At 46.4% G+C, this 12,433-nt stretch overlaps 1 protein-coding gene across 3 annotated transcripts in view; it reads left to right on the top strand.

Annotated features, from left to right (window-relative positions):
- The window catches only part of LRMDA (leucine rich melanocyte differentiation associated), a 2,082,283-nt gene that overhangs the window by 1,299,162 nt on the left and 770,688 nt on the right, over positions 1–12,433 (top strand). For all 3 annotated transcript variants that reach the window (XM_077259443.1, XM_077259442.1, XM_077259444.1), the window contains exon 5: positions 11,257–11,383. In XM_077259443.1, the coding sequence (XP_077115558.1) occupies positions 11,257–11,383 (127 nt within the window). The remainder of the gene's footprint in view (positions 1–11,256; positions 11,384–12,433) is intronic.

Below are 12,433 nucleotides of genomic sequence, written 5' to 3'. Positions count from 1 at the left end.
ACCTCTGGTAAGTTGGGCATCCTGGACAACGCGTCTGCATTTGCATTCTTGTGCCCTGCACGGTACTTGATGGTGAATTCATAGTTGGACAACCGGGCTATCCATCACTACTTCAGTGCACCTAGTTTTGCAGTTTCCAGGTGGGCCAGCGGGTTGTTGTCCTTAAAAACGGTGAGTCTTGCTGTGGTCAAGTAGTGTTTGAAGCACCCAGACTATGGTGAGGAACTCCAGCTTGAAGGAACTGTAGTTTTTGGGGTTCCTTTCAGTGGGATGAAGCTTCCTACTGGTGTAGGCAATTACTCTTTATTTGCCTTTCTGCACCTGGGACAGCACTGCTCCCAATCCCACGTTGCTGGCATCTGTATAGAGCACAAATGGTTGGTGATACTCAGGGTAGGCCAGTACCTCATCTCCCATGATAGCCAACTTCAACCGAGTGAATGATCCTTCCAGCCTGTCGTTCCACTCAAATGGAGTATTCTTACTCTTGGTCTTCTTGGATTGGCCCACCAACAGGTCTTGCAGGGGTGCGGCTATCTTAGTGAAGTCTTTAATGAACCTTTGGTAGTAGCCTACCAACCCGAGGAATTGCCGGACTTCATGGATGTTGCTAGGCTTCGGCCAGTCCCTGATCACGATGACCTTGGCAGGGTCTGGTGCCACTCTTTCGGTGCTTACCACATGGCCCAGGTACTGCAGTTTGGGCTTTAACAGGTGGCACTTGGATGGCTTCAAACACCTCGGCCAGATGTTTCAGGTGGTCTTCATATGTCTTAGAGAGAGACGATGACATCATCTAGGTACAACAGGACGGTTTCAAAATTCTTGTGCCTGAGACAGCACTCTATCATCCTCTGGAATGTTCCTGGTGTGTTGCATAGTCCGAATGGCATGTAGTTGAATTCAGAGAGGCCCATCGGTGTCGTGAAGGCAATCTTTTCCTTATCCGCCTCTGCTACGGGAACCTACCAATACCCACTACTGAGATCCAAGGTGGAGAAATAGTTAGCAAATTTTAAAGCAGCTAATGACTCTTCGATTCTGCGCAACGGGTATGCATCCTTGTGTGTAATGCAGTTTATCTGCCTGTAATCAACACACATCCTCATTGTACCATCCTTTTTCCTGACGAGGACTAATGGAGCTGCCCAGGGGCTACAACTATCTCTGATTGCCCCAGCCTCCTTCATCTCTCATAACATACTCTTGGCACATTGGTAGTGAGCTGGAGGTACAGGCCGGTACCTCTCTTTAATGGGCGGATGACCTCCAGTGGGGATATGATGTTGAACCCCTTTTACCTGTCCAAAATCTAATGGGTGCTTGCTGAATACCTGCTCATACTCATGGACCACCCGGAAAGCCCTTTTTTTTTTTGGCGTGATGGGGTAGAGTCAGTGCCCATGTGTAATTTCTGACACCAATCCTCCAATTGTTCTGCAGAGCCATTGTCCTCTGCCTGGTTGGACGGGGCCAAGGATTCTGTTGCCTGTATTGCATTATTATTGACAGTAAACAGTTTAGCAAGTGTGGCATATCTGGATAAGTGGACCTCTTTCTCTCCACAGTTAAGGACACATTCTGGTACTCTCCCCTTGCGGACATTAACCACCCCTCTGGCTGTCAGAATTGTGGGCCCACTGTCTGAATACACAGGTTCTATCATTGCCTGGTAATCTTTACCTCTGAGGCCTATTGCTGCCCGACACTAAATTACCATTTCACTTCTAGGGGGTATTGCAATGGGGATCGGATCACTCAGTGTGACACGTCCAATTTCTCCACCAGACAAATCTACCTGATGTCTCTGCATCAGGGCTCTGATTTCTTTTTGCAGGACACGCTGCTCACTGGAACCAGCAGTTTCGGCCACCTGTTGTAACAGTACAATAATCTCGGCAAGATAATTTTCAATGACATTAGTACCTATGGTCATCATGGGGTTTTATTCACGTCGGTCAATATCAACAATCACCTGTCCTTGGGCCTTCAATTCTACCCGCCCCACTTTAATGGTTACCTCCTTGTACCCCACCTGTGGCAAAGGCTAACCATTACTGGCTACTATTGTCAAATCACAATCTGGGCCACAGGTAATGTCTGAGTCAGCCCAATACCTTTTATAGAGAATGTAAGGCATAGTGGTCAGTAAAGCGTTCATCGGGATGCTGTCGATCACAATGGTCGGTTGTCCTCCGACGTACTTGACTCTCCAGTTTTGTGGGCCTGGTCATACTATTCCTAGGGGTTTGCCCTCTGCCCCAGGGGTCGCTCTTTTAAATGGTAGTACCTTATGATGTGTCCTGCTTGGTTGCCGCTGCGGCAGATGGGTTGTCCGTCCTGATGATAGTGTTCTTGTCTCTTCCTCTGGTCGGCGGGATCCTCTTCTGTCGTCGCCACGGGACGTCCTCCAGACTGGAAGCCAGCTGGATTTTCTCCTTTGGGGATGTCTGCAGGGACTGCACAGTTTTGGCTATGCTTCTAGTCAGTTCCTGGACCTGGAGGCGCAGTCTTACAGAGGGATCATCATCCAGGATCTGTGCGTCGGCCTCGACGGGGACCTGAGGATATGATGCCACCTCCTGGTGGTACGTAAGGGCTGGACGCCTAGGGGGCACTGTGCAGCTGGGCTGAGATTCATTCAGCACCCGGATGGCCCTGTCTTTAAATTGTGCAAAGTCCAGGTCAGGGTTTTTCAAAGCCAGGATGCGTAGCTGAGTCCTGTGGGTGTTGGACAGGAGTCATTCGATGAACTGTTCCTTTAATAGCTTGTCCCCATCCTGCACGCTGTTAGCGCCAACCTGTTTAATGGCCCACAGTGCCTCCTGGAGATTAAGGGCATAGTCCTGTATGTGCTCTCTGTTTGAACCCGAAAAACCTAATTTTGATTTCTGCAGCGGCGAGCGTGTCTCAAAAGTGGTTTTAAGTTTTGCAAATATCTGCTTAACAGTTCATTTTTCCATATCCAGCCAGGATTTTACTTCTCTTAGGGCTGCGCCAATTAGTTGGCCAGATAGGATGTTGACCTTTTGATGCTCTGTCAGGGGATATACTTTAATTAGTCTGCAGAGCCTTTCCTTAAAGTCACTTAGTGTATGTGACTTCCATGAATATTGTGGCAGCCAGGCTGCTCCAGGTATATAGAGCATGGACAGCGGCATTATTGGAGCTGTTAATTCAGCGGGGTCCCACCGGCTTGCAGGAGCTGCAGGCACTGCGGGGCCTGTTGACATTATAGGACCTGCGGCTGCGACCACCGCGGGGCCTGGGGGCAAAATGGGGCCAGTGGCTGCATCCATTGCGGGGCCTGGGGGTACCATGGGGCCTGCGGCTGCATCCGCCACCAGTTCTCCTCCCAGTTCGGACATGGCTTTTCCCCCATGCTAACCTTATAAAGACCCGACGTCTCTCCTCAAAGTCTGTAGCCACTCCTCTGCGTGCACGGTCTGCAGCGGTTCCAGCTGTATGCGGTTGGGCGCTCCTCCCGGTCCTCTGTCCATAGCCCCTGCACGGCGTTACCACTTCCGGCTCTGCCGCACGGCATCTTCACTTGCGGCTCGCAGCACAGTACTAGCTTCCTTTTTGCGCTCTTTCGCTGACTCCACCCACGAAGGTACACCTCCTTCTTCCCCTCATGCTCCAGGCGGCGCGGCAATGGCGGCTTGCAAGCAAAAAGTCACAGTCTCTGGTGCCACAGTACCTGGCGATGTCAGGGCACAAAATCCTGTTTGTGACACCAAGGTTGAGTCGCCCGCCAGGGTGGTCGCAATTAACCCCTTCCCGACCTATGACAGCGTATGCATCATGAAAGTCGGTGCCAGTCCGACCTGTGACGCATATGCTGCGTAACAGAATGATCGCGTTCCTGCAGGTCGGGTGAAAGGGTTAACTGTAATTTCACCTGCCATGCAGGTACAGGGGGAGTTGTACTTGAGCCCGGGGGGTGGCTTCACCCCCCCCGTGGCTTCGATCCCTCTGATTGGCTGTTTCAGTGACTGTCTCATTTTTACTTTCAATCAGAGCAATCGTAATATTTCACCATTGAAAATTGGTGAAATATTACAATCCAGCCATGGCTGATGCTGCAATATCATCGGCCATGGCTGGAGACCGTGATCTGCCCCCCGCCACCGCTCTCCTCCCCTCCATCCTCCGTCCTGTCCTCTGCTGTCCTCCGCTCCCCTCCATCCTCCCGTCCGCTCCCCCCATGGTCCGATCTCACCCCCCTTACCTACCAAGCTCCGGTGTCCCTCCCGGTGTCCATCCATCTTCTACATGGGCTCCGCCATCTTCCAAAATGGCGGGCGCATGCACAGTGCCCCCGCCAAATTTGCCGGCCGGCAGATTCATTCCAGGTACATTTTGATCACTGTGATAGAACCTATCACAGTGAGCAAAATAAAAAAAAAAGTAAATAAATACCCCCTTTATCACCCCCATAGGTAGGGAAAATAATGAAATAAATAAATATAATAATAATAGAAAATATATTTACTTTTATTTTTCCACTAGTGTTAGGGTTAGAACTAGGGTTAGGGTTGCAACTAGGGTTAGGGTTGCAATTAGGGTGAGGGTTGCAATTAGGGTTAGGGTTAGAATTAGGGTTTGGGTTGCAATTAGGGTTAGGGTTAGAACTAGGCTATGTGCACACGGTGCGGATTTGGCTGCGGATCCGCAGTGGATTGGCTGCTGTGGATTCATAGCAGTTTTCCATCACGTTTACTGTACCATGTAAACCTATGGAAAACCAAATCCGCTGTGCCCATGGTGCGGAAAATACAGTGCCGAAACGCTGCGTTGTATTTTCTGCAGCATGTCAATTCTTTGTGCGTTGAGCGTTTTACACCTGTTCCTCAATAGGAATCCGCAGGTGAAATCCACACAAAAAAACACTGGAAATCCATGGTAAATCAGTAGGCAAAACGCAGTGCGTTTTACCTGTGGATTTTTCACAAACGGTGTGGAAAAATCCTCACACGAATCCGCAACGTGGGCACATAGCCTTGGAGTTAGGATTGGAATTAGAGCTAGTGTTAGAATTGGGGTTAGGGTTGGAAATAGGGTTAAGATTAGGGTTAGGGGTGTGTTGGGGTTAGGGTTGTTGTTAAGGTTGGGATTAGGGTTAGGGTTGTGGTTAGGGGTGTGTTGGGGTTAGGGTTGTGATTAGGGTTATGGCTAGAGTTGGGATTAGGGTTAGGGGTGTGTTGGGGTTAGTGTTGGAGTTAGAATTGAGGGGTTTCCACTGTTTAGGCACATCAGGGGTCTCCAAACGCGACATGGCGCCACCATTGATTCCAGCCAATCTTGCGTTCAAAAAGTTAAATGGTGCTCCCTCCCTTCCGAGCCCCGACGTGTTCCCAAACAGTGGTTTACTCAAACATATGGGGCATAAGCGTACTCAGAAAAAATTGCACAACAACTTTGGGGGTCTAATTTCTCCTGTTACCCTTGAGAAAATAAAAAAAAGGGCTAAAAAATTATTTTTGTGGGAAAAAATGTTTTTTTTTATTTTCACGGCTCTGCGTTATAAAATTCTGTGAAGCACTTGGGGGTTCAAAATGCTCAACACACATCTAGATAAGTTCTTTGGGGGGTCTAGTTTCCAAAATGGGGTCACTTGTGGGGGGTTTCTACTGTTTAGGCACATCAGGGGCTCTGCAAACACAACGTGATGCCCGCAGACTATTCCATCAAAGTCTGCATTTCAAAACATCACTACTTACCTTCAGAGCCCCGACGTGCACCCAAACAGTGGTTCCCCCACAAATAGGGTATCAGCAAACTCAGGACAACTGGACAACAACTTTTGGGGTCCAGTTTCTCCTGGTACCCTTGTGAAAATAAAAAAAATTGCTTGCTAAAAAATAATTTTTGAGGAAAGAAAAATGTTTTTTTATTTTCACGGCTCTGCGTTAAAATCTTTTGTGAAGCACTTGGGAGTTCAAAGTGCTCACCACACATCTAGATAAGTTCCTTGGGGGGTCTAGCTTCCAAAATGGGGTCACTTGTGGGGGAGCTCCAATGTTTAGGCACACAGTAGCTCCCCAAAGGTGCGAGATGGTGTCCGCTAAAGACTGGAGCTAATTTTTAATTCGAAAAGTCAAATGGCGCTCCCTCCCTTTTGAGCCATGCCATGTGCCCAAACAGTGGTTTACCCCCACATGTGAGGTATCGGTGTACTCAGGAGAAATTGCCCAACAAACGTTAGGATCCATTTTACCCTGTTGCCCATGTGAAAATGAAAAAATTGAGGCTAAAAGAATTTTTTGGGGAAAAAAAAGTACTTTTTCATTTTTACGGATCAATTTGTGAAGCACCTGGGGGTTGAAAGTGCTCACTATGCATCTAGATAAGTTCCTTGTGAGGTCTAGTTTCCAAAATGGTGTCACTTGTGGGGGAGCTCCAATTTTAGGCATGCAGGGGCTCTCCAAACGTGACATGGTGTCCGCTAATGATCGGAGCTAATTTTTCATTCAAAAGTCAAATGGCGCTCCTTCCCTTCCAAGCCCTGTCGTGCACCCAAATAGTGGTTCTCCCCCACATGTGAGATATCAGTGTACTCAGGAGAAATTACCCAACAAATTTTAGGATCCATTTTATCCTGTTGCCCATGTGAAAGTGCTCTTTATGCATCTAGATAAGTTCCTTGGGGGGTCTAGTTTCCAAAATAAGGTCACTTGTGGGGGAGCTCCAATCTTTCGGCACACAGGGGCTCTCCAAACGCGACATGGTGTCCACTAAAGATTGGAGCCAATTTTTCATTCAAAAAGTCAATTGGCACTCCTTCCCTTCAGAGCCCTGTCGTGCGCCCAAATAGTGGTTCTCCCCCACATATTGGGTATCGGCGTACTCAGGGCAAATTGTACAATAACTTTCGGGGTCCAGTTTCTCCTTTTACCTTTGGGAAAATAAAAAAATTGTTGCTAAAATATCATTTTTGTGACTATAAAGTTAAATGTTCATTTTTTCCTTCCATGTTGCTTCTGCTGCTGTGAAGCACCTGAAGGGTTAATAAACTTCTTGAATGTGGTTTTGAGCACCTTGAGGGGTGCAGTTTTTAGAATGGTGTCTTCAAATGTGAGGTGGTCCCTAAAAAAAATGGTTTTGTAAATTTTGATGTAAAAATGAGAAATCGCTGGTCAAATTTTAACCCTCATAACTAGTGTTGAGCATTCCGATACCGCAAGTATCGGGTATCGGCCGATATTTGGTGTATCGGAATTCCGATACCGAGTTCCGATATTTTTGTGATATCGGAAATCGGAATCGGAAGTTCCCAGTGTATGGTTCCCAGGGTCTGGAGGAAAGGAGACTCTCCTTCAGGCCCTGGGATCCATATTCATGTAAAAAATAAAGAATTAAAATAAAAAATATGGATATACTCACCCCTCCGGAGGCCCCTGGACCTTAGCGATGTAACTGGCAGCCTCCGTTCCTGAGAATGCAGTGAGTTTAGGACCTGCGATGATGTCGCGGCTTGTGATTGGTCGCGTGAGCGGTCACATGAGCGGTCACGCGACCAATCACAAGCCGCGACGTCATCGAAGGTCCTTCACTCCTCATTCTTAGGAACGGAGGCTGCCGGTTACATCGCTAAGGTCCAGGGGCCGCCGGAGGGGTGAGTATATCCATATTTTTTATTTTAATTCTTTATTTTTTACATGAATATGGATCCCAGGGCCTGAAGGAGAGTTTCCTCTCCTTCAGACCCTGGGAACCATCCAGGATAGCTTCCGATACTTGTGTCCCATTGACTTGCATTGGTATCGGGTATCGGTATCGGCGATATCCGATATTTTTTGGATATCGGCCGATCCTATCCGATACCGATACCTTTGAGTATCGGAAGGTATCGCTCAACACTACTCATAACTGCCTAGCAAAAAAAAAAATTGTTTCCAAAATTGTGCTGATGTAAAGTAGACATGTGAGAAATGTTATTTATTAACTATTTTGTATCGCATAACTCTCTGGTTTAACAGAATAAAAATTCAAAATTTGAAAATTGTGAAATTTTCAAAATATTCACCAAATTTCCATTTTTTTTGCAAAAATTATCGACCTAAATTTACCACTGTCATGAAGCCCAATATGTCACGATTTAAACAGTCTCAGAACCGCTAGGATCTGTTGAAGCGTTCCTGAGTTATTACCTCATAAAGGGACACTGGTCAGAATTGCAAAAAATGGCCAGGTCATTAAGGTCAAAATAGGCTGGGTCATCAAGGGGTTAAAGGGGTGGTCACGGTGGCAGCGACCCGGTCCATGCCCTGGGCACTCAAGTAAAGGGGAAAGACCTTTAAGGGGTATTTTGGAATAAAGTTTATTCATGAAGCCACCTGTGGTTCTTGGTTAGAGGGGACCGACGTTGCTTAAAGGGGTCCTCTGGGGTGATGTTGTTGCAGCAAGATGGTGATGCTTCCCACAGGTGAAGCGGGGTCCCCAGGGCTCCCAAGGTGTATGGCAGGGATGATGGGTTGCCGGTAAATAACAGAGGACACAGGGTTGCAGTCTTTACCTGGTATACTGAAGTAGTAGTCAGCCTCAGTCCAGGATACCGGCAACTGGTGCAGAAGGAGTCCAGGCAGCCCAAAAACAAGTAGAAATCCCCTTGGCAGGTCAGGTTGGGAGCCTTCCACTATGCGCTGGTGGTCTGGTCCCTTGCTACCTGTAGTTTGCTGGCAAGGTACCCCTTTCTCTCTCCTGTCCTGGGACAATACCTGCACAGTAGGCAACTTGAGCTGTTTTCTTGGGGTCTGAGACACGGCGACTCCAGGCTCTAACTGCTGCTGTACCTCAGGCATTATATGGGCAATTTAGGTATAGTCCTATGCCCTCCGCTTCTGCTGTGGAACTTGGAGTTGTCCACAACCTCGGGCTCCCGGTGCCCGGTTTCTGTGCTCTGGCTCACAGGAGGCCCAATCACTGCCTCCTTGGGCTCCTAATCTCTCCTCTGCTCCTTCCCTGTCTCTCTCCACTATATTGAACTCACTAATCCTCCAGACTGGGATCTTTATTGAGGGAAGTTCCCCTAAAACCGGGTTTTGAGCTCCCCTTTCTGGCCTGGATTCAGAATGTGTTGTGTGTAAGATTACCTGCCAAAGGGATCCCACTTATCTCCAGGCATGGCACTACCCTGCCCGAGAGGAAGGCAGCACTACTGTGGTACCCGAACTCTTGGGGTGCCACATACTACTTTGTGACACTAAATTTTTATTATTATTATTTATTACTACAGTGCCATTTATTCCATGGCGCTTTACATGTGAGGAGGGGTATACATAATAAAAAACAAGTACAATAATCTTAATCAATACAAGTCATGACTGTTACATAAGGAGAGAGGACCCTGCCCGCGAGGGTTCACAATCTACAAGGGATGGGTAAGAATTCAGTAGGCAAGGGTAGAGAAGGTCGTGCAGCGGTTTGGTTGATCGGTGGTTACTGCAGTTTGTAGGCTTGTCAGAAGAGGTAGGCCTTCAGGTTCTTTTTGAATGTTTCCACGGTAAGTGAGAGTCTGATGAGTTGGGGTAGAGAGTTCCAGAGTATGGGTGATGCATGGGATAAATCTTGTATGCAATTGTGGGAAGAAGAGATAAGAGGGGAATATAGAAGGACAAGGTCACAGATGTATGAAGGACACAGATTGCGGAGGACACAGATTGCAGATGGCTTTGTATTTCATGATTAGGGTTTTGAACTGGAGTCATTGGGTAATGGGGAGCCAGTGCAGGGATTGACAGAGGGGAGAGGCTGGGGAATAGCGGGGGGACAGGTGCATTGGACTGGAATATTCACACTTCAAAATGCCTTGCACACAGTCAAGGCACTCCGGGTCATAGGCAGCAAAACAACCCCAATATATCTTTGAACCCTCCATCATATCTGACTGTAACTACTGTGTTCCTTTATTTGTAGGCCTCATTCCATTTACAGTAAACAGTAGAATGATGTGCTTTACAAAAAAACTATATTGGTCTCATCTGTCCACAAAACGCCTGCTCTCCCTCTAAAAATAGTGGGTGCCACCTGCTGGCCCTCCGAGTTTCAATCTTTAAATTATTAATACGAAAAAGAAAATTTGCCCACCTCAGATGGATAAATTGTATTGCAGTAGCAATATACGGCTATGCACAGCATGGCCATCTGCTGGCCCTCCAAATATCATTAATGAGGGCTGGCTGCTGGTCCTCTGACAATAGTGAGGGCCACTTGCTGGCCCTCTAATAATAGTAAGGTCTGCCTGATGGCTCTCTACAAATAGTGATGGCTGCCTGATAACCCTGAAAAAAAAATTGTGATTTTCAGAGAGCCTCCTTCATATATTAAATAAAATGTTTCTGATCTTGTCTTACATACCACATGGCCAGATAAGGTATTAAAATGATAAAATTACATTTCCTGTTGAATGTTTTTTCATCATTGAAAGCAATGCAAACGTTAAACAAAAACAGCAAAAACACTGAGTGTAAGGATAGCCAAAGGTGTGGAGGAGCATTTTTTTCCTCCAAATTTATTTTGTCATATATACAAGTCATTGTCATGGAAAGAATGTTCCTTAACATTTTTTCTAGTAAAATCCATTTTACCTTTGGTTTTGTATATTTTATTGTCAGTCGGTAAAAGTGGCGTAATACTCTGACAACATTCTTCCCCCCTGTGACCTGGGATTCAGAGATGCCTCCAGGGGTACTCCCCATGCTATTCACATGCCATTTCAGCACTGTTACCATTAATTTCAGCAATATTTAGACACCTTCCAAACCTCTGGGTGGGCACCGCTGGAAAAATGCTCTAGTGTTCCATTGACTTCCATTATACTCGTTACTTGGGTCAAGTCCTCTAAGGTGAACTTGAGTAATTCATGCATTTAATGAACAATCAGTGTCTGGCTGATCACTATAAAGAAAATATTTAGCTGGTCATGGTTTATCCAATAAACATTTGCTGCTTGACAAGGGTACCGGATTTCAGATGTCATATGCTGTATGGCAATCTAGTTTACCCTCCTTCTCTCACTGCCTGTACAAAACATTTCTGCTGCCATAAATTACCTGTACTGGAAAATCATTTTGCTAATTCTTTCACATGAAAATGAATCTACTTAATTTTACAGTGGCATTATTTATGCACATGGATCAAGAAATCTACTCAATAACTCATACTGACATAAATTCATTTGTACTGATAGATGGATGTTGCTCACAACGCCAGCTATCACATTGATGAATGTTCATCTATTGCTGTTTTCTGCAGGTACTTTGTCCTGAACAAACTTCCTAATCTCAAGTTTTTGGATACCAGGAAAGTGACAATCAAGGAGCGTGAGGTTGCAAGTTCCAGGGGAGCCTTTATGAAAGTTGTGAAGCCAAAAGAATATAAGGTGAGATTTCCTTATGAATCGAGATGGGCGAACCCGAACAGTAAAGTTCGGCGTCCGTACCGAACACCTACTGTTCGGGCATGGACACCAAACACGGACTTCGCCAGGAAGTCTGTGTTACTGTTCGGGTTCGGCTTCCTGAACACCAAGTGTTTGTCACTCTGTCATGTGCATTACAGCACAGCAAACACCGCTTCTGATCGGCAGTGAAATCATCCCCGCCGGTAAGAGAGCTGCGGTTCCCACGTTGTCAAAAGACAGCGTGAGTGAGCGCTCAGCTGTGATCAGAGGTATAACGTTTACCTCTGGTCACTGGTATCAGCGGATGGGACTACAGCTCCCATCATCTGACACCTATTGTCGCTAAAATCAGCGAGAGCAGGAGCAGCTGATGGGTGTATTCATTAGTCAGCTCCTGCTCTGTAAATAATAATAAAAAAATCCGGCGTTGAATCTCCTGTATTTTGGATAACCAGCCAGGCAAAACTCACAGCTTGGGCTGCAACCCTCAGCTCTCAGCTTCAACAAGGCTGGTTATCAAGAATAGAGGGGTCCCCACGCTGTATTTTTTAATTATTTAAATAAATAATAATAAAAAAAAAAAGGTATGGGGTCCCCCCATTTTTGACACCCAGCCTATAATAATAATAATCTTAATTTATATAGCGCCAACATATTCCGCAGCACTTTACAGTTTCAAACACAACAGTCATCAGTAACAACGTTAACAATACAATAATTAAAGCGAAATAAGACGACCCTGCTTGTGAGAGCTTACAATCTACAATGAGTTGGGGGAGATACAAAGTACAGGTGTGTATTTACAATGATGTATTTACAATGATGGTCCAGCCATCTTCAGAAGGTGGGGGATAGATGGAGATAGTGAATGGGCTACACACACACAAACATAAAATGACTTTGATTACTGAACGTGGTAGGCCGCTCTGAACAAATGTGTTTTGAGCGAGCGCCTAAAACTATGCAAATTGTGGATGGTCCTAATATCTTGGGGTAGAGCATCCCAGAGGATTGGCGCAGCACGGGAGA

Source organism: Ranitomeya variabilis, chromosome 4 (assembly GCF_051348905.1).
Source record: "Ranitomeya variabilis isolate aRanVar5 chromosome 4, aRanVar5.hap1, whole genome shotgun sequence".
NCBI lineage: Eukaryota > Metazoa > Chordata > Amphibia > Anura > Dendrobatidae > Ranitomeya > Ranitomeya variabilis.
Note: the sequence above shows the minus strand (reverse complement) of the source record. Positions and strands in the feature narration are given on the sequence as shown.